Raw genomic sequence first — 21,268 nt, forward strand, 5'->3', positions numbered from 1 at the left:
AACCACAACAGCTACCGCAATACCAAATACTCTCCTTGGTTGACACCAAACGTGAAAGTTATGGTTCCAACCAACAAGCCGACTTTTTCACGGACGTGAGACTCATCAGTAAACCATTAGCCATTAACTTTACTGACAGACCGATTGTAATGTCAGAGTAAGATGCTTGCCTCACCTTCTGATATAGAGAGGACGGGAGATATACAGTCCAGCGACATCATGCTCCATGCAATGACGTCGAAATCTCTGCTGTGTTCAGGATTTTGTAGTCTTGTGTTGCTTCTGCTTGAGGAGATCAATTTCATCCTCTTTTTTATCTTCCAAGAGGGCATCGACAGCACCATCGTCATCATCACCAGCAAAATCTTCCAAGAAAATGGTTTATATTATATTATGAAACAGTAATCTTGAAATTTCTTTGTATTTGAAACTGGTATATAACTATATTAAGAAAAATCCAGTACTCTACTATAAAACATTAAAATATGATTTATATTGTGTTCTGACACTAAATATCATCAAACCGATCACTGTAGCACTTGATGGTTAACTCCTCTTTGATGCTGTCGCTTGAAGGGTTTATTTCGTTCATGGCTAGGAAATTCCTGGAAGAAAAATATTAAGAGCCTTAAACTACTCCACTATAAAACAAAACCCTAAACTAACTACAATTTATTAAGTTATTACGGTGGTTCTATGGTCATATTAGTAATTTTCTGTAAATTTCTCTCCATTTGTGATCGTGAATTTCTTTTTCAGAGGGCCTTGGAAATTCTTTTCCTACTAGAAGTCTTCCCCTCCCTGTAGTCATTAATTTTTTATTGCCTCCCGAGAAAATCTTCTCTGAAAAGCTAAAAAAAGCCCAACGTCACATCCCATGTAACGTAAGCTCTCAGCATCAGAAGTTACTGGACATTAAACACAAGTTTGGCTTGTTCTTTGTCCAGATTCATAGCTAATCACTTTGTCGTAGACCCAACTCAATTATCAGTTGCAACTTTTAAAAGTCGGGAATGAGCTGTACTCCATAAATATGATGACTTGTGAGACAAGCATGAATATAGGTGTACTCCAGATTCATAGGGAATGAGTTTAGAGCTCATTTGGTGCCCATGCCGCTCTCTCTAGAGGTCTTACACATGCCTTGCATTTCTCCTTTCTAACGAAAAGTAGATAGCTTATAGACTTTTCAAAATGACCCAATAATTGAGTAGACCAAAATGCAATTTTACACGATCGTTGGTCAAGTCCCCAAACCATTTCTCCATTTTGAGCAATAATTCAAGAGGTGAAGCAAAGTACTATTTGCCAGTCCCTGGTGGAATAGTATTAGAATGTTGAAAAGGCAATTCAAATTCGCGAAAAATATCGATGCCCAAGTCTTCTGCCTTCTTATTTCCACTTGCTGCAAAACACCCTCTGCTCTTATATAGCGAAACCAACTCTTTGTCGTCAAATTCGTGCTCTTTTTGGAAAAACTGCACAGTAAGCAAAGTATTGCTTCAAATGGGAAGGAAGATCACGAGAGCTCAATCCTTGAAACAGAAATCCAGAACTAAAGGAATGCAACTCTACTCTGAAGACAAACATGGCATTAAGCGACAAACCAAGTCCAGGGCAATAGAGATTCATTTCCTTACATGCTGAAGCGAACATAACACTAAAATGGGAGCAAACCTAGATCCGTGGGCCAACAGTACAAAAAATCACAGTTATAAAACTTGATATAGGATCAACCAGCACAAGTGCAGGTCACTTGGGTTAATCCAGGTTAATACAACTTTTAGAAAATCTATGTAACGTGACATCCCAAACGCGGACTCAGAACCAGCTATAGGTGTAAATAAACAAAAACCTTGCCCTAATAAGAATGGAGCCCATTAGCCGAAGCACTCATACCAATCGAATTAACTTTTATAACATTTGCTCAATAATTTCTGTTGCAAATTTAGTTTTTTTTTTTTTTTTTGGCAACCTAAACTCGGAGAAGACACCAATTTCCTTCAAACATCATGAATCAGTTCACTTCCATTGTGTCCGCCTTCATAATTTCATTATTTTCGTTCGTCCTCTGTTACTCAAGATTACAGAACAAAGCACACGCCCCCAAATATCTATGGCTTTCAATTGTAAACCAACTTCTCATTCCAAGGCTACTTGCTGAGAGATGTCGATGGTGAGAAAAAAGAATACGAGGTATGATGCATTCGTGGCTAATAATACATAAAAAAAAATTTCCCGTCCACGACTCCTCGAACTCAGTTAATTGAATATAGATATTGATGAGCCAACAAAACTTGTTTGTGGTGAAAAACTACCGAGTTGAGAAAGACAGTTTCATGATATTGCAAACATGCCTATGGAGTCTGGAACTTGATTCACAATCATTGTTTTCCAGGAGCAATCATAATGACTGGGGTTTTAGGGCACACGACATCAACCTCCACAACTGTTAATGTGTTTTGCTATATATGGCAAAGAAGAGCTCACGAACCAAAGCTGCATTGATGATTCTAAGCATGTAAATCTTGCCATATTCCACAATGTATGAAATTATCTCCAAAATAAGATCAACAAACCAATTCAGATAATCCTTGTGCATGTAAAATAAGCTGTTATCCCTTTAGTTCCTGAAAAATGTAAGGAGAGTGATGTTACTTACAATCAGTGAGGTTGAGCAGGAGCATGTCCCCTCTCTCTCCGCGATTCAGACAACACAAGATCCCTTTTACCCTTCCCGTCTATTTTGAGCTCGCACCATGCAAATAAATTTGAGAAACCTTTTTCCCTCATGCGGATCCCTTTTTTCACTTGAGTTTTTTTTAACAATAATGGTCAGACTTGAATCAAAATATGCAATTTATATTTGAGTATTAATCGAATCAGACAAGCATATATTTGAAATAAACAGTTTTAGATAAACGCTTTCAATAAGGTGATTTATTTATTTAGCTTCTCATCAAATTATGTCGGGCGGGTCTCGGTAAACACAACCGGATAATCTCCAGTTGTAAAGCCTTTGAGCCCAAATTCAATCTGATCAAAGCCCACTCGGCTGCCTCTCCCATCATACACTGGAAACTGGAAGGGGAACCTTATAGGCCGAGTATCTAATGTCCCACTGGCTGTGATTTCTGTGCTTCGACTACGACCAAACGAATCAAATACAAGATTGAGACATGACATTACAAGAAATCAAAATTTGCTAGACAGAAAAGAGGGACGTCTACAAATTGGATCCGTTTATATAATGCACCAGGAACAAAGTTCCACTCAACCCAGTTCAACTAGAGACTCTGAGATTGGGAAAATGAATCGAATAAGGGGAAAACTAGAAAACAAGAACCAAAAAGAATAATTACAGTATGTTAACATAGTCCTATTTAAGAATAAGAATTATACAGCAGAAAACCCTTTACAAAGTTCACATGGAAGCCAGAAGCTCTCTCATTTCTGACACTGAAGGGATGCTCTCGTTGGGATAGATCTTTGCAACGAGTTGTGCAAAACTTTCATACTTGTCCAAGAACTCTTTCTGTCAAATTAAGATAAAAGTAGATCTATTAACTATATGGCTTTATTAGCAGTTTACTGAATGAGACGCAAAACACAATTAATTATTTCATCAGAAGATGAATCCGAGCACAAACTGTTTGCAATAAGAAAAAAAATGATTCCCTTGGCCAGCATCAACAAGTTCCATAATAAGGAAGATTTTTTCAGGGTAAGGAAAGGAAATAGTACCACTAGCATTCCCCTGTTTGGATGTGCAAGGGAAAGCGAGCAAACGAGAAAGGAATGCGAGTGTTAATAAATATATGATCAATTACTGAACTACAAAAATATTCTTAATGAGGGGGCTGTAATTACTATGTAATTTCAAACTGAGGGCATTTGTTTCATTTAAGAATCTAACAAACCTCAACACCGAAAGGGTAAGATGGATGGATGACAATTTCTATTATTTGTGGGTTTTCTATCCTCCAAAGTGCTTACCCTCCCTTCATCAAGAATGAAAATCGAATAAAGGTTGGGGGTTCTAAACCCACCTTTCCCTTCCATTACCCCCAAAAACTCTCAAGAACAAACTACGTAAGTTGAGTTTCCATTTGTAGGTTACTACATGCTTTGCTCATAACTCAAATTCTTTGTTGATCAAGAACTTTCCAACGATCAAACACCCATTACTTGCTCCATGCTCCACCAGATGACTTTCAAGAAACATTAAAGACCTAATCCTCAAATATTAAGCAAGTGAATTACCTTGCACTTATCCCACAGAGAAGGTAATAGTTCTTCTGAAGTTAAGTTCTTCTGTAACCTCTTATACATTGCACTAATAGACTTGTCAACCTGTGGCAGAAAAACAATGTTATCACAACACTAGATTCGAGACCAGACTCCAGAGACAAATCAGATTATAGTGGATGCGTTAACTTACCCCAGATAAACTAGATTTTAACATCTTTCGGAGATCCATTTTTGACAATCCAAGCTGGAATGGGATCTAAAAGGAAAAAAATAAAAGGCAAAGACATTAAGCATTTTAACAGTTTGAGCTGAAACTCGTAAATCTTAAACCATTGACAGTGATGTGATAGTATGGCTTCAAGCAGTTCTTTGCTGGAACCATGTTAGCATCAACCGTATCCATATAACTGGCAAACTTCTTGCCAAATCAATTAGATCTTAGGAGCTGAGCATGCAACACTGCAATTCTTGTGCTAACCAGCAGAGGCTTGCAGAACTCAAAAACAACATTTTGAGTATAGCCACAGGTTGCCCAGCAAGCAAGGCCAGGGAGAAAAGATGTAAAAAAGACATGTTTTTGTTCCATTTATCATTGTTTTGATGACTGGATTAGTATCTTCCATCTTATGCAAATCATGGCAACAAAAAGAAAAGAAAGAAAGGAAAAGGAGGTATAACACAATATCATATCTTTCATAGAAGTTCATAACAAACTCTGGGAAGCTAATATGATGGGGTGTACTATGTATGACATTTGATCACCACAAACTAACCTCTTCTGGTGTTATGGTGTACATCAAATCCTCAATCTTGCGAGCAAACTGGAAAAGTTTCTCAAATTGCTGCAGAAACCAAACTTGATGAGGACAAGCACCATCCAAAAGTTAAGGCAAAAATCATTTAACTTTCAGCGAAACATTAGAAACCAGAAAGACAACTGGAATAAAGACTGGCAAAAAGAGACCAGGAATACGATTGCTTACATAGAAAATAATCATGCTGATATGACGTGTACAAGCTTGTTCATAAGCTTCGCTTGCCTGGTGATAGAATTTGGCTAAAGTTGGCACAACATTGGCTAGGTCATACAAGCTGCATGCAACTGTTTCTAATCAGCAGACTTGATGATGAAGGGGAAAAATATTTTTCCTGAATCAAGATTTTTCACAAAAAGAGGAAAGTTTCCAAAACAAGAGAGAGAGAGAGAGAGAGATGCACCTATTTTGAAATGCTGCATAGTTTTCCAAAAGGAAGACATCCGCATATTTTGGATCTGTTTGTGCAATTTTCTCCAAAGTCACAAACATAATACTAACCTGTCAAATAACATCCACATTGTAAATTTCATTTCAACTTGTACTTAAAAGAGGGGGGGAATAAGAAACAACACCACACTGTCTGATTCTCTTTATGAAAAAAAAAAACACAAAGAAACGCTTAAGAAAAGACTACTCACAAATTTTGTGTATGCCTGATCAACCAAATCCCTAGATTGTCCCTGGATATACTGCTCCATACGAGTTGCAAGAGTTGCAAATCTGTGCAAGACAAGGTTACATCATTTTTATGATAAAAATAAAAGTTCAATCAATGTTACATATCATATAGCATGAAACAAAAGAACTTATCATAGCACGCAATGTAAACAAACTGCAAAATCATTGCAAAGATCCAAGTATAGTTAGTTTAAAATACAGCTCCTGCTGTTAATCGTAAACATAAGCAGCCAAGCACATCCAACTTGAACTCAGTAAAATATGCAAGTCAATTATAGTCACAGGCAAGAGTTAAGAGTAGCAATTAGTTCCTGAACACAATAGCAGTGAGCATAATACACTTAAAGAGTTCACAGCAAATCACCAAGTGAAATAAGTATCATAAAAGTTGGCTACTTTGATCATTTCGCAGCAAATGTTAGCTAGATGGTCCATATCTGTTAGGATACACATTTATAATTAATTAGTTCTTGTGGCATATAATATTCTTGTATCTTAATTTGACAGACTGAAAAGATGCAAGTTCACCCTGAACAACATGAAACACATCCATCAGATCCAAATTACCTTGGGATGTAGGATAAAACCCCTGTCTGCCGCACATTACGCTCATTTCTTTCAATTTGGTGGCAAGCTTCATCAACAAACTGCAATATAGATATCAAGGTAAACAAGCTATTAAAGAAGCTTGGAATGTGTATGGATATCACTTGTTTTAAGTTGAATGTTAAGCACGTACACGACTGAATTGCATAGAAATTCTTGACTCTAGGTCACCAAGCAAGAGACGCACAAATCCTGCAGCATCAGCTTTCTGACCAGAGAGATAGCGCTCTGTAATCCCATGCATTGATATGCAGCGCAGGGGATCTATCTTGTATGCCCAATCAACCACAGCATAAAAATCATCCTAAAAATCCATGACCCTCCACAAATCAGCACTCGGAGGTTATAATAGTATTTAAAATTAAGCAATGAATCACTCAGCAATACCTACTGCTAGTAAGCAATATAATAGCCATAAAAAGAGGCGTGAAGATGCTGAGAAGCACCAACCAACAACAAGAAAAGTTTAAACATGGCATACATACATTCATTCAAAAAATAAAAAAGTGCACATGCATATGCAAGGGCATCTCTCTTTATGTATGTAAGGTGCATGCAAGAATGCATACACACATATAAGGAACGATGCAAAGTATACATTACTTGGATTCCATTAAGCAAATCCTGAAGAGATTCATTTAGTGCTGCCAGATCTGCAGAATTTTTACCTACAAAATCAAGTAAATTATCACTGTTTAACTTCTAGAAGTGACAGAGCTTTCATGGCAAACTTCTATACATATTTGAAGTGGGATGAATACAGATCTAAGAGGTGTTACCAGCTTTGCCATCATTCTCATCAATGTCCATAATACCCAAATCATCATCGTCATCGTCATCAGCATCATTGTAATTCCCACCTTTATTTCCATTAACCACACCTCCTGGGGGAACAAGTGCAGGAACCTCGAAGCACATGAAGTGTGCAAAAAAAGAACTCTGCAGTTTGAATTGCAAAGCAATAAATCATTCATGGAAGAGGCAACAACATTAATGATTTCCAACATATGTATGCAGATATTGTAACCTCATCTACAAGGAGTGGGATGAATATTGTCAGCATTTTTGCATAAGCTTCAGAAACTGAAGATGTATCTGTATTATGTGCACTTTGACTCGAGCCTGTAGAAGCTTCCAGCCAGACAGTTGGATTTCTTGATGCTTTTGTACTAGCACGAAGCTCATTAGCAAATTCACGAGCCTGCATATGAATGAGATAACTCTTAAAATGGTATATTTGAAATACCATAAATGCAGCAAAAAAAAAAACAGAATAAACTAAATGAAAATGGCACCACTAAACCCAAATAAATTCATAAACAATTAAGTAAAAACTAAATGTTTAGTCAATAAAAAGATGTGGCTTGACCTCCCGGCGAAGAAGCAGGTTAAGGGAGCTACAATATGCTTTCCTCAAAGGACCCAAGCAATTCTTATCGAGACTCTGGTGACAGAAACAGGGAAATGTTAGTAAAGAGCAACTGAGAGAGAGAGAGAGAGAACACAAGTAAACTTATGAGATTTATTGCAAAAGGTTTGTCATGAACCTTTAAATGCTGTAGAAGGCGAGCATATGTCCTGCATTTGTACCTTAAGTCAGCATGATCAGGCCTCTTCAACTGTCCACGCTGTTTCATGCAAAGCACACAAGCAAATATTAGAATTCCAAGACCCAATAATAATCTTTGTGATCTGTATAAAAAGATCAGAAAGCTGAAAAATACTTGTGAAAAATAACTCTTGTCGCTTATCATGAAATCCACCAAACTTGCGAAGTAGTTTCTCAAGAACTCAGAAGCTCTCCTGACAAATGTAGTTTTTAATTTTTCAAGTTCTGTCCGCTTTTCTTTAACCTGTAATAATATCATCCACTATTTTAGAAAAAGACAGTACACAAAATGTACTCACATTAACAAATAACTCTGTTATCTAGCTCCATTCTAAAATCTGAATTCAAAAGAATGTCAAAAATTACTACCCACCAGACAAGGGTCCTTCAATTTGTGTTCTTGGGATCATTTTGGAAATCATAAAGCATGGTGCATCACATCATTAACAATAGGAGAGAGAATTGCCATGCATGTGTAGTGAGTAATTCAGATAACTTTTACACAGATGACTAATCAGCAAAAAAAAGCTCGTGCATCTAGATGCATAGCCAATTATTCTCTTACATAATCTTCTAAACAACCTAGTTAATCATTTTGTTAGTAGAAAAAATCAGGGAGAAGAAAGTGGCTCGGAGCATACAGCACACATATTTGCATAGATTGGATCCAAATTAGGCACTTGAAGACCACGTAAAGCACCAGTCAACCACTCACATGCTTCAATGTTTTGAAGCATGCGTTCCTCATCAAACGAACCCCCTGTTAGACAAGCTGCATACTACAACCAACAGAACATGATTAGAGGAAAGCAAAATTTGAATGTATTGCCACTAAAAGTGATATCAAAGTGATGAACAACATACTTCAGAAGGGACACGCAGTCGTTCAAGAAGCTTATCGAGTTCTTCAATGAGTGATACATTATTTACAGACTGCATCTCCAACTTGTTATTGCGGGTTTCTATCTGGATTCATAAAATGGATAATCATGCAGCAGCAGAGAAAGATGTAGGGCATACGTTTGAATATATGCATGGATCCAAAACATGTGTCTTGCTAGGTAATTTGAGATATTTTTTGAAGCAGACATATGAAAGTAACGAAACCATTAACATGCAAGTTGAACAATTTCTCCTCATAGCATGCACATTTTCCTAGAAAACTGACATGGTATAATAAAAACAGGGGGGGTACTATAGAAACCCTACTTGGGCAGACTTTCATGTAAGCATACACTTACCGACTCAATGTCTTCTCTCATATGTCTAAGTTTCACGTTGAAGATGCCTAGCCATTCATCCATGTCATCAACACAATTTGTTGCTGCCTCAAGCCCTTGCAACACCTGAAAGGACAAGCAATCAATTTACAAGAGCAAGAGCTGTCACTATGACAGCTCCACAGGCTGTGGCAAAGCACATCACAGACTAATGAAAAAGCTTAATCTTCAAAAAGTCAACCAGATAAAATTTCACGAAGTATAATACAGACCAAGAGTGAAAGGGAAAAGGACTCTGCAAGAGAGAAACAACAATAAACTCATACACAAAATTAAGTCTTTGTGGACATACCTCTTCTACTAAAGGTTCACTTTCTAAAATGGCATGCACATTTGCAGCTTCCAGGGCAAGAAGCTCACGCTTCAACCTTTCTGAAAATGCCTCTGCTTCACCAATACCCATTACATAACTGCATTTCATTGTATCTTGAAATCATCAGGTAGATTAAAAAAAATTAAAAACAAAAGGTGACACAAAAGAGTTACTATTGTTTGCCATTATTTCCATAAAGGAGATGTATTTGATACCAGGAAAAACAATCATATTTAGCATAAAGAAAAAGTAAAAATAAAAAAGCACAAACAGACTTTCACAGAACCTACACATGCTAACCTTGAACAAGAATACTATTTTGGTTGTGTTACGGGATCTAAGAGGATATTCATTAAAAAATTTGATCAACACAAACAGAAGTCATATAAATGCAGGTCATAACCAGCGTGGGCCATTTATTGCACGGTAACGAGCACTTTCTGATGTAAATTAAGTTTTGAGTTTTTTAAATTAAAATATGGAAAATTTTCAAGCAAATGAAACACTTGGGATAGATCCACTGCCCATCTACTGAAACTTTGGAGGGTGAAAGTGCAGACAGTAAATGATGGGTGAGTTAAAGGATGTTTGCTTTTTAAGTCAGAAATCAAGGCTACTCGATAAAAATATTCAAACATCTAGACCAAAAACATGTTGTTCCTTTCCCTCCTTTTGCTAAAACCTTTCACAGTATAGTGCTTTTCTGTCAAAAATATGTGTCAACTCTCTACCTGACTGAAAAGCTTTGGAATAAAGAAAGGAAAGACTTACGTGCCAAGAAGAGCCTCCATGTCCTCTTCCTCAGCTTGAGAGACCAGTTCTCTTTCAACAGACACTTTCAAGTCACTTTCTGTAACTGTAGCTTCAACAGGCCCTCCTCCATCTTGCTGATTCGTTTGCTTGGGAACGGTGGGTGTATTTTCCTTTTTTCAAGTATTAAATCAAAAGCAAGTTTGAGAACAAAGGCATCCATCATGATCTAAGATAACCAATCATTTCTAAGTTTGAGAGCAACATGCGCTTCAATTCAATCTCACCAATAACATCCAAAATGTGAAATATTGCTGTGCCAATTTGATTATACATTATTGCATTCAGAACACAGTGTCTAGAAAGTTGCTGCGACAGCAAAATAACTAGCAGCACTACTGATTCAACAGGCAAGAAAATCAAAAAGTTCCCTTCGAGTAGGTTAATCATAAGATAGAACACTGTAATACTTAAAGATGGAGAAGAAACCAATCATCACTCTTAAAACAAATAAATAGAGAGGTAGAAAATCATCATTCACACCTTAGCCCAAAGTGCCATTTCCACAACATCTATGCCAACAACTTTTGGAAGACGTCCAAGTACATCCTTACAGATGTTTAGGATGCAAAATAAAAGGCGGTTCCTTCAACAAAAAAAATAAGAAAGAAAATGAAAAATGAAAGCACTAGCCAGTTAGTAAAATAAATTCATAAAAAATCAGTATTAAACAGACAAAATCTTGAATTGTTTATCCATTAGGTGTGTTTAGTAATGTATTTTTGTAAAAGTGCTTTTCAGCAGAAAAAGCATCTAATTAATCCGTTTTGGGATGCTTTTTTATAGTTTTGACATCCTCGTATCACAATCATCCAAACGCACCCAAAAAAGCACTAATTTTTTCAGCCCCAAACTGACTTTGAAGAGCACTTTCAAGAGCGGTGCAACCACACTACCAAACAAGCACTAAGAAAAGAAGCAGAAAATGAAGTGGAGTTTCCAACCCCGCTCACCTATCATCAACATTGCGCATAGTCCATTGTGGCGGAGCAACACTCTGGCTTCTAAGGTTATCAAATCCCTGTGAGAAGTTCAGTCAGAAATATAAAAAATAAAAAGTTCCCCATTTCCTCCCAAAGTCCTTCCTTAATGCAGCAAGTCAGTAAACAACAACCCCATGTAAGAATGCTGAAGCATTACCAGGGTAAACGTGCATCCGCTGGGATCATTAGCTATAACCTCAACTTTCGAAAGATGCTTGAGTTTGTATAACTTTGCCGGCTGCATAATTAAGTCAAAACACAAGCTTGAGACATGTATCTATAACCTTTTGAATCAAAATCAGTAAGATATCATATACAACATTTAAAATAGCTTTCCTTTTTTATATACAAATTAAATTTATTTTCCTTCCCAACCATTTACAGCCCATTATTTCTTTTTCAAAACCACATATTGATCACCTACGCTTCGCTTCGTTCGTAGTGGATAAGACATGTAGATAATATTTACTATAATAACAAAAAAAAAGAACAGGCATATCTCCATAAAAGTAAACATTATTCACCTCGAGGACTCCTCCATTTGAATATTTTAATACTCGAAGAAAGGCTTTCGTCCTCTGACCCTTAGATTTTGCTGCAAAAAAAAATGCTTTCAATTGAAAAGAAATTAATGAATGATGTGAAAATGAGAGAAAGGGGGGTCGGGTTTGGCGTACTGGAGAGAGCGAGAACCCTAGGTTTGGCCATGTGACGGCCTAATTTGCCAGATTTGCCCCAGATCCCTTGGCTCTTGGCGACACGGATCGACAATACGATCTTCTGTTTTGTGCCTTCAATTGCTGCTTCGCAGGCTCTCCTGAGCTCCTCGTCGTCGGCGCTCGATTTCGCCATTTCTCCTCCTCTTTGATTTTTCTTTCTTTTAGTTGCTTAGAGAAAGAGAGAGATCAGCATGCGCGTCAATTTGTGGATGTTGTTTTCTACCTTTCTTTTCTTTTCTTCTGTTTCTCTTCTCTGGTTAATAATTAACTTTGTTTTTAATGATTTGCTTATTCTCTCTCATGGACCATTTTCTCTCTTGTTATGGGTCCCATAACCAAGTCTTTGTGGGCATAGTTTTCCCCCATAGTTTCGAGAACCGTTCCGGATCACTACTCAGATGGGTTTCCCTGGAAACTTGGTTCAATTTATTTATTTTTATTTTATATGAAAGAAAAGTAAAAATGACATTGTCTTAAAAAATTGACATTATATTAAAAAATTGACATTATATCTAAACCTATCATCACTACAAATATAATCTCTTTACCATTAAATTTGGAACCCCCTCCACAAAATCCATATAACTCTAAGTTTATATGCCACTACATCTATGTATTTAATGATTTTATAAGGACCATAAACATCAAAAAATCAAGAACAACTGCTAGATACAAGTGAGAACAAAAATAATGACAATGACCAGTGACCATTTGAATTTGAAAGAATCAAAACACACAGCATGACCATTGGAAGAATTGGAATTACAAAGCTGCACTAAATGAGTCGTTTCATTTATTCATCCACACGCACCGTTTTGTTATGTTCTTTTCAGTTAGTAGAATTAGTTAAGTTGTCTTTCCACGTGTCCATCGAGGCATAAATCATGTAATGTCTGGTATTTCCTTGGCTTATATGTAACAAAAATGATAGAGGAAAAGGGCATGGAAAAAAAATGAATTGACCAATTATGTCGTCTTCTCCATTCTCTTATTCTATTTTAATCTATAATGTTCTATTATGTTTTTCTTCCCTTCTAAGTTTCTTGATTTTTGGTCTACAAACTGTATTGTTTAATCAGCTGCAACATTACTCTACTAGATTCCTTCTTGGTTGGGGATCATTCCATTAAACTTACAACAAGCGCTACAGTGGGAATATGCAAGAGTTGTAGCAAACTAGGGCTTAAGACATTTTCTGGCTTGTTCTTCTAGCAAATAAGGCATTCCTTTGTATATTACCTCACATGCTTTTATTGTTTATTCCAATAAAAAAAGACTACATGCCCTCTTTGTTGTGACTGTAGCTCTGAAGTGTCCTCTAACAATCGAGTCATTGTACATTGTCACCAGTTTGTTTTGCAAATCCTCATTATTACCCATAAAAATCTTGTCTTTCTTGTTGAAGTGATTGTTCATCCACTTATAATATAGGTGTGTTCTTGGGTCATGTTATAAGTCCCTTATAGTAGTTTGAATAAACCAATTATTTGCCCATGACTCCCTGATTTGCTCTATAATGTTGGTGGTTATAATAGATATTGCCATAATAAATACCTCACCACTTGAATTCCTAAACAATGTATCAGCTGTAGCATTGTCTTTTCCTTTTCTGTACTCAATGTCAAAATCAAATCCCAGTAACTTAGCTAACCAAAAGTGTTGAGAGGAAAAAATTACCTTATGTTTTAGGATGTATTTGAGGCTAACTTGATCAGTTCTGATTGTAAAGTGCATTCCTCAATGATATTGTTTCCATTTAGCCGTTACATGTAGTATGACCATCATCTTCCTTTTATAGGTAGATAACACTTGTTGTCGTGGTCTTAGAAACTTGCTGATAAAATAATAGGGTGCCCCTCCTGCATTAGAATAACTTTGAAACTAGTTCCTGAGGCATCAATCTCTATGATGAAGGGCTTATTGAGGTTAGGTAGTGCCAGCATAGGAGGCTTGGTCATGGCTTTTTTTAAGAGTTTGAAGACCTTTATTGCTTCCTCATTCCAGTTGAATGCTTCCTCCTTGAGTAATTGTGTTAGTGGTTTGCAAATGGTGTCATATCCCTTCACAACCCTTTTGTAGTAGCTTGTGAGCCCTAGGAATCCTCTTAACTACCTAATATTCTTTGGTAAAGGCCATTCCTTTACTTTTTGGATTTTTTTGTAGGTCTTTAGACACTCTTTCTTTAGTGATTATATGCCCTAGGTATGTCATTTGGTAGCTACCAAAAACACACTTGCTTTCCTTTGCCATCAGTCCATGAAGCTCTAAAAATGCAAACAACACCTTCAAATGCTCTAGATGTTTCTTCATTGACTTACTATATATCATAATATTATCAAAGAACACCAACACGAACCTCCTAGGATGTGGCCCGAATACATTGTTCATTAGACTTTGGAATGTTACAGGTGCATTAAATAACCCAAAGGGAAATTCACAATGACCATTATAAGTTCAAAATGTAGTTTTAAATACATCTTAGGGCCCATTCTGATATGGTGGTATCAATATCTTAAATCCATCTTAGAAAAAACAGTAGCCCCTGTCAACTCTTCAAACAATTCATCTACCAAAGGAATTAGAAATTTGTCCGTAACAGTAAGTCGATTAAAAGCTTTGTAGTCCACACATAATCCCAAGGATTTATCTTTCTTATTTACCACCACTACTGGTGATGTAAAAAGGTTGTTAGTAGGTCTAATGATTCCCGCTTCTAGTATTTTTTTGATCATTTTCTCCAGGACATTTTTCTATAAGCCTGAATACTTGTAAGGCCTCGAGTTGACAGGTTATAAACCCTTTTTTAGTTGTATTAAATGATCTTGGCCTCTCTATGAGGGCAACCTTTTTGGCTCCTTGAATACATCTTGATGTTTCATTAGCAGTTCCTTCAAGGCAAGATCCTTTTTCTATCTTAGAAATAAGCATAGTTTTAAAACTAGGCCCGGCCCGGCGGGTTGACCCGAGACCCGGCTGACCCAAGGCAGAAACCAGGCCGAGTTTATGAAAAAATATGTGGTATGCAACACAAGGCGGAGTTGCATGTGTAAAACATACAGAAGAGGTTCTTGTATGCCTATGAAAAAAATAAGTATACCAAAGCACAAATTGCTGTAAATTTGCTTAAACAGTTACACAAACACAAAAATTTTTTCTAAGAAAACCATCAAAACCTCAATAATAAATGACTTTAGGATTTCCTTCTAGAAGCCTGTTTGTGAATATAATAGAGGTTGTTTTTCAAAGTGTTTTTCACATTAAAATGCATCAAAAATATATATATTTCATGATTTGTTTTTCATTTTTTACATTAGTACATAAAAAAACACTAAAAAATATTAATTTTAAGTTTTTTTTTTCAAAAATAAAGACTAAAAACTTGAAAAAAATATGATTCAATCATACTCTCAAATGATGCCTTCGAACAACACTTTGACTGTATTTATAACACTTTGAAAATAAAAAATTGTTTGCTTTAAAAAAAATCAACAAAACTACAAGATGGATAGACTCTTAATAGCACCATTATAAAACTTGACTCGACCCAGCCGGCTAATCAAATAACTAGGTTAAGTTATAAAACAAAAACATTTAATAAAAAAATAATGTTATTTCAATTTTTTTATTTTAATCAAAGTTTAAGAGTCAACCTAGTTATCTTAGTATATGTTTGATGTTATAGTAAACACATATAAAATAATATGTATATTAATTAATCAAACAATTTCAAATTGATAGTTGAATGCTTGAAGTAAAATACGCACCGCACCACATGAACAAATAAACCTGCAACCCGAGCCAAGTTTTTTTTTTTTTTCACTACACTTAAAAGCCTAAAAATACAACCCGTACTAAATACAAGAGAATGAGGAAAAGCAGAGAGAGGTACTCTTTGTTTTTATAGTGGCATATGTTTTTGAAAAAAAGTAAGATTTTTTTATTTTAAATTAATTTTTTTTATTTTTATATTATTTTAATGTATTGATATTAAAAATAAAATTTAAAAAATAATAAATAATATTTTAATATATTTTACAAAACATTCATCATCGCGTATGATATTGGGTGTTTGAGAGTGATAGCTGTTATTTTTCAAAGTGTTTTTTATTCTAAAACACATTAAAATAATATTTTTTTATTTTTTTAAAATTATTTTTTGACATTAGCACATCAAAATGATCTAAAAACATTAAAAATATATTAATTTAAAGCAAAAAAAATAAAAAAAAATTTCAAAATTTTTTAAAAGTACTTTCAAAACGCAATGTTATAGACTATTTAAGGGTTTGTTTGAGATTATGGTAGCGGTTGGAATTCAAAATATTTTTTAATTAGAAATCTATTAAAATAATATTTTTTTTATTTTTAAAAAATTATTTTTAATATTAATACATTAAAATAATTTAAAAATATATAAAAAATATTTTTAATTAAAAAAAATAATTTAAGATTTTTAGGAACACGGTTGATGTTACAAAACAGGCACTAAATCCGTACTTCAGGTAGCGAAAGAGACTGAAACCCACAAGAAAAGAACTCTTCATTTTCCAACACTAAAAACATGTAAAGAAACACCTTGAACCGTTGATTATCTCTGTTTTTTTTTATGAATGAAAACATCTGACTCTGTTCTGGGTTTTCTTTAAAATTGCAAAGACTCCAGCTTTTTGTGTGTTTGTATATTTCTCTTAAATATGGCTTCTGGGTCACATTCACAAGGTGTTGAAGAAGGTGTTACTGATAAAAGTATAAAGGAAAAGGTTTGGTCTTTAAAATCAGCTTTCATGTCTCAGCATTTTGCGGAAATTGAAGGACTTTTGCTGGCCATGAAAGAAGAAACGGAAATTGAGAAGAAGTCATTGAAGAAAGAGAAGGAATCGATGGAAGAAAAGGCTCGGAGCGAGAGATCGGAGAGATTGAAAGCTGAGATTGAGCTGAAGGAGTGTAAAAGAGAGTGTTTGCAGTTGAAGAAAGAGAAAGGAGGGTTTAATGAGTTATTGAGGATTAGTGGAGAGGATAAGAGGATAATAAGAGAGCTCAGAGAGGAAATTTGTGAGTTGAAGTGTGCGAAATTGAAGGTAGAGACTGAAGTTGATGCGTACAAGAGTAAGTTTCAGGAGCTGGAGATGAGGGTTTTCCTTTTAGAGAAGGATTTGATGTTGTTGATTCCCGAGGAGCCTGTAAATAATGTTAGGGTTTCTAGGGGGGTTGTGGAAGAGAAGGTTATTCTGAATGAGAATGTTGTCACTGTGAAAACTGAGGTGGTTTGCAGTGATTCCAATGATACTATTGCCGTTGAGGCAAATGGTGATCCTAGGTCTCACTCACCAGAGAGCAGAAACGGTGATGTGGGGGGCCCAGGTTCGGTTTCTGGTGAGGGTGAGGGTTTGGGAGAGAGGGCTATGATGGAAAATGGAAACGGCAGTGACAGGGTTGGTAATGTGAAAGCTGAGACGATTGCTGTTGATAATCATGAGAACATGGTTTTAGGGGCAAGTGGAGGTTCTGGGAGCAACTTGCCGGAGAATGGAGATGGAAACATTGGTGCTTCAGGTATCGCTATGATCCTTGTATCTGTATCTGTTAATTTGATTATATTTGTTTATATTCGTTTGCTCGTGTTTTGGTCAGAGAACTATAAGAATACATTAGTTAAGTTGATTATGCATGCTTTAGTTTTTCACTCATATTTTGTTTAGAGAATGTGTGGTCCGTCATATTCAGTGTACTGTTTCTGTCATATGTGATTTCGGAACTCTATTGAATTTAAATTTCTCCGTGCGACTCCACTGAAGTTCTTTGTCAAAATAAACTATGCTGCAAAATCCTTTGTAGTCCAAGAAAATTCTTGTTCATCTCTGACTCCCGTGAGCAAATGAACTTTAAAAGAACTATGAGCCTTAAAGAGACAGAGAATAAGTGAATTGGATTAAACCATCTCAATCTCATCTGGAAAAATATCTTTCAAACTACTCAGAACATTAACATCAGGGAACTAATCAAACAACCTGTATATCTACCTGGATTACCAATAACTCATGACAACCTCATACAAGCTTAAATGCACTAGCAATTACACTAGGCAGACTACTAAACTGACTAGTATATGTGTGATACTACCTACTGGGTATCAGGGGCACATCAAATTATGGAATGGTCTAGTGTTGCGTGGGGTATTGAGGGTATCATCTGCCACTTGAACTGGAGAGCATTTCTACAAGATGATATCACGTGATTATAATTAGCAATGTTTATGACAACCAGATATTGATAGTGCATTTTTTTCTTGCCAGGTGGATGGACACGTCAGTCACCAGACATTATAGAGATTAATGACAGTGATGATGACTCTTCTTCGAGTGCAACTTTGAGTAGAAAAAAATTGACCAAGCAAGGATATCAGCATGAAGCAGATTTAGGTCTGGAAGATGTCAACAATGAGACCATATTGCTCAAAAGAAAACGAAACTCCCCTTCAAATTCTAAGGATGATAGTGGTGGTATCAAAGAGCCCAGGGCAACAAAATGCCAAGTGTTGATTCAAGGCCCTGAAAGTGCTCCTGTCAATTATTGTGCAGCAACAACCATGTTTTCTGGAAGTGATGACAGAAGAAATATTTTTAATCAATCAAGGCAATCTCCAGCAATTTTGAGACAATGTGGGGAGAAAATTACGGTTGGACAGAATTCCCAAATACAGCGGGAGCTTGTTTTGGATGGTTCTGATGGTGAGCAGAGTTCCGGCTCCTCCGACTCTGATGATTTTGATTTTCCAACTGACTTCTCTACAACGCAAGCAAATAGAATCCATAAAAAGTGGAAATCTGAAGCCGACATGGTTGCTGCTCTAGAGCAAGATGTAGAACTACGTTTAAGGGCTGTTTGTGCTCTGTTCGGACAGCAGGCTGCTGTGCAGAAATCATCGAACTTCGCGTCAACTTTCCAAAATCAAGGATTTGACGAGGTTGATGCAGCCAGGTATGGCAAATTGTGCACATTGTTCTGTCTTTATGTGCCACTGGGATTATATGATTGATGGTTTTTTATTTCAGAATCATTTTCTACAATGAGGATTATTTGACCCTACTCTGTCGTGTCGAAACATTTCTTTCAGCGATGAACTACACATTCGTTCTCAGGAGTTTCTCTATGTTCTGAAGCAATTAATTTTGTAAAATAATAGAAGCAAACTGGCTTGGTGCTCATTACTCGACTGACACAGGAAAGGCTTGGACATATATGCATGTGTGCCATTATTTTTTCTGTTTTGGTCGACAACTTGTACTCTTGTAAATTAGAGAGAGAAGGAATTGGGGCTTTTGGATTGAAATTTGAGTTGAATGTAGAAGTGCAAGCATAAATTGGGTGTTACTTTACCAGGAGCAAGGAAGAGAGTGGAAAAGAATATGATGCTAGTCCTTGTAAGAACCCCACATGCATAAGTAATTGTATTGATCAACTTGCTATAATCAGCTGGTACGTTTTAAAATTCAGGTGGTCTGTTTGACAAATGGATGAGTTAGTATTTCTCTCAGTAACCCTAGAAGAAGAATAAAATCTGCCGCTAGTTGTACTCTTAAGTAACTGCTCTATCTTGGTTTGTGATCATTATTTACGGCTCCTGCACCAGTATTATAACTTCTCTGAAAATATCTTTCTATGCTTTTCTATTTTAACTTCCACTTGTTGCTTGTTACCATTGTTCATAATAACAGGCTTTGCTATGCCTAACACATTTCTCCAGGGGTACTGCTTTGGTTGAGTTTCTCACCAATGGGGATCCCCAAGGGAAGCTGAAGAAATCAACTTTGGAGTTGGCTGCAGATGACCCAGGAGGCTTCCGTGATTGCAAGAGACTGGCCATCAAGTATTCCAAGCAATTATTTGAGATGTGGCAGGTGAAAGGGGATCCTCTGTTCTTCAAATGAATAGCAAATGCTGTTATCAGAAGTTCGCCGCGATGGTAGCTGCTAATCCAGTGACCTAGAAGGATTGATCTTTTAGGTATTTAACTTTTCACCGTGCCGTCACCTTGAGGCATTTACAGTCTGGTGTGCATAACTATATGTTTTACCAGCTACAATTAGCAGTACTTTAGGTATGACTGGATCCATCTGCATGTAGGTCAGTCTTGAGATCTTGAAAGGAGTAAGGAATAGAAAAGATGGAGTGCTGATGTTTATATGGATCTTATTTTGCTAATGAATCTTGAAGTTATTATAGTAATGTCCTGTACTTGGTAATCAAGCTTAGTTACATGGATGTCTTGTAAAGTTTGAAATTATTTCGCTGATGAATCTTGAAGTCATTATAGTACTGTTGCTCTTCGTTATTTCTTTTTAACCCTTTTAAAAATCATTTTAAAACTAAGTTCATGTTTTTATAGGGTATTTAAAGAGATTATTATATATTAATGCATTGTTTCTACTTTCACATAAAAATAAGATCTGTCATGATGATTACTCATAGATTATCAGTGTCTTTTGTTCAATCAATTTTTTGTTATTATGAAATCTACATGTATAAATTACAAATTCAAATGAACACATTTATCATTAATCGTATTTATTTTAAATTTATAATTTATATACCAAATTTGTCTTGTTATTATTTTTATATTTTGCATAATTTTGGTTCATGGATTGCTTGAGGCAGTTATAAGATCCAACTCAGTTGAAATCCAAGTTCAAGGAATCAAATCAATTTTTGACATTTTTTTTTTAAAAAAAGTCTGAAACTACATTGTTTTAATAAAAAGAAACCAGGTTTTTTTTACCGACATACTCTTTCGAGTTAGGGAACGTTTGGGAACTGCGTTCTCAAAAAATTTGAATTTTTTTTTTTGCTAAAATTTAAAATGGTTTGTATGTTTTGGATTGTTTTGATGTGCTGATGTCAAAAATGATTTTTAAAAAATGAAAAAACATCATTGGCATGTATTTTGACACGAAAAGTTATTTAAAAAGCACTCGCAACCACACTTCCAAACACGCTCTTTACCTACTTGCCTGGTCGAATCTTGTAAGTTATAACTTGAGTAGACAACTTGGATTCTCTGAAAGTCTTCATTATATAAAAAAAGGTTCCATTCATGTCTATTCTGAAACACCAAAGCCTCTCCAGTCTAATGGAAGTCAAGAGGAATTGGGTGTCCCATGGGTGTCTGGGACAGGGATATTACTGTCAAAGGCAGCGAGTTCC

At 35.9% G+C, this 21,268-nt stretch overlaps 2 protein-coding genes across 4 annotated transcripts; one reads left to right on the forward strand and one right to left on the reverse strand.

The window, feature by feature from the left end:
• Positions 1-3,185: 3,185 nt before the first annotated feature.
• On the reverse strand, positions 3,186-12,337 carry LOC18104983 (exocyst complex component SEC3A). 2 transcript variants are annotated; one of them, XM_024585424.2, is made up of 25 exons: positions 12,026-12,333; positions 11,873-11,943; positions 11,506-11,586; positions 11,319-11,386; positions 10,849-10,951; positions 10,327-10,478; positions 9,535-9,652; positions 9,204-9,308; positions 8,827-8,928; positions 8,604-8,741; positions 8,078-8,206; positions 7,901-7,981; positions 7,723-7,797; positions 7,381-7,554; positions 7,133-7,292; positions 6,957-7,021; positions 6,487-6,657; positions 6,315-6,394; positions 5,708-5,789; positions 5,470-5,567; positions 5,235-5,343; positions 5,025-5,093; positions 4,442-4,507; positions 4,264-4,353; positions 3,186-3,535 (listed from the first exon to the last, which is right to left on the reverse strand). In XM_024585424.2, exons 1-25 carry the CDS (start codon positions 12,198-12,200, stop codon positions 3,425-3,427), a joined length of 2,673 nt encoding a protein of 890 aa, XP_024441192.2. In that variant the 5' UTR covers positions 12,201-12,333; the 3' UTR covers positions 3,186-3,424. The 2 variants fall into 2 exon arrangements, 1 of the variants encoding a protein (XP_024441192.2); XR_008057301.1 differs by lacking the exons at positions 3,186-3,535; positions 4,264-4,353; positions 4,442-4,507 and having other exon boundaries at positions 5,053-5,093; positions 5,235-5,353; positions 12,026-12,337.
• Positions 12,338-16,557: 4,220 nt separating this feature from the next.
• LOC18104984 (uncharacterized) lies at positions 16,558-20,394 on the forward strand. Of its 2 annotated transcripts, none has more exons than XM_024585771.2 (3): positions 16,558-17,620; positions 18,361-19,045; positions 19,783-19,929. In XM_024585771.2, exons 1-3 carry the CDS (start codon positions 16,762-16,764, stop codon positions 19,796-19,798), a joined length of 1,560 nt encoding a protein of 519 aa, XP_024441539.2. In that variant the 5' UTR covers positions 16,558-16,761; the 3' UTR covers positions 19,799-19,929. The 2 variants fall into 2 exon arrangements, with proteins under 2 accessions (XP_024441539.2, XP_006375043.3); XM_006374981.3 differs by having other exon boundaries at positions 16,559-17,620; positions 19,812-20,394.
• Positions 20,395-21,268: the final 874 nt, after the last annotated feature.

The sequence above is a fragment of the Populus trichocarpa genome, chromosome 14, assembly GCF_000002775.5.
Source record: "Populus trichocarpa isolate Nisqually-1 chromosome 14, P.trichocarpa_v4.1, whole genome shotgun sequence".
Lineage (NCBI taxonomy): Eukaryota > Viridiplantae > Streptophyta > Magnoliopsida > Malpighiales > Salicaceae > Populus > Populus trichocarpa.

Bases quoted from the DNA above. Each gene is read 5' to 3' on its own strand.
- LOC18104984 (XM_006374981.3), top strand. From the start codon at position 16,762: ATGGCTTCTGGGTCACATTCACAAGGTGTTGAAGAAGGTGTTACTGAT. The intron at 17,621-18,360 runs GTATCGCTATGA...TTTTCTTGCCAG, and splicing joins TGGAAACATTGGTGCTTCAG to GTGGATGGACACGTCAGTCA. The intron at 19,046-19,811 runs GTATGGCAAATT...ACATTTCTCCAG, and splicing joins GACGAGGTTGATGCAGCCAG to GGGTACTGCTTTGGTTGAGT.
- LOC18104983 (XM_024585424.2), bottom strand. From the start codon at position 12,200: ATGGCGAAATCGAGCGCCGACGACGAGGAGCTCAGGAGAGCCTGCGAA. The intron at 11,944-12,025 runs GTACGCCAAACC...TTTTTTTTGCAG, and splicing joins TAGGGTTCTCGCTCTCTCCA to CAAAATCTAAGGGTCAGAGG. The intron at 3,536-4,263 runs GTAATTCACTTG...TTAATTTGACAG, and splicing joins CTCTGTGGGATAAGTGCAAG to AAAGAGTTCTTGGACAAGTA.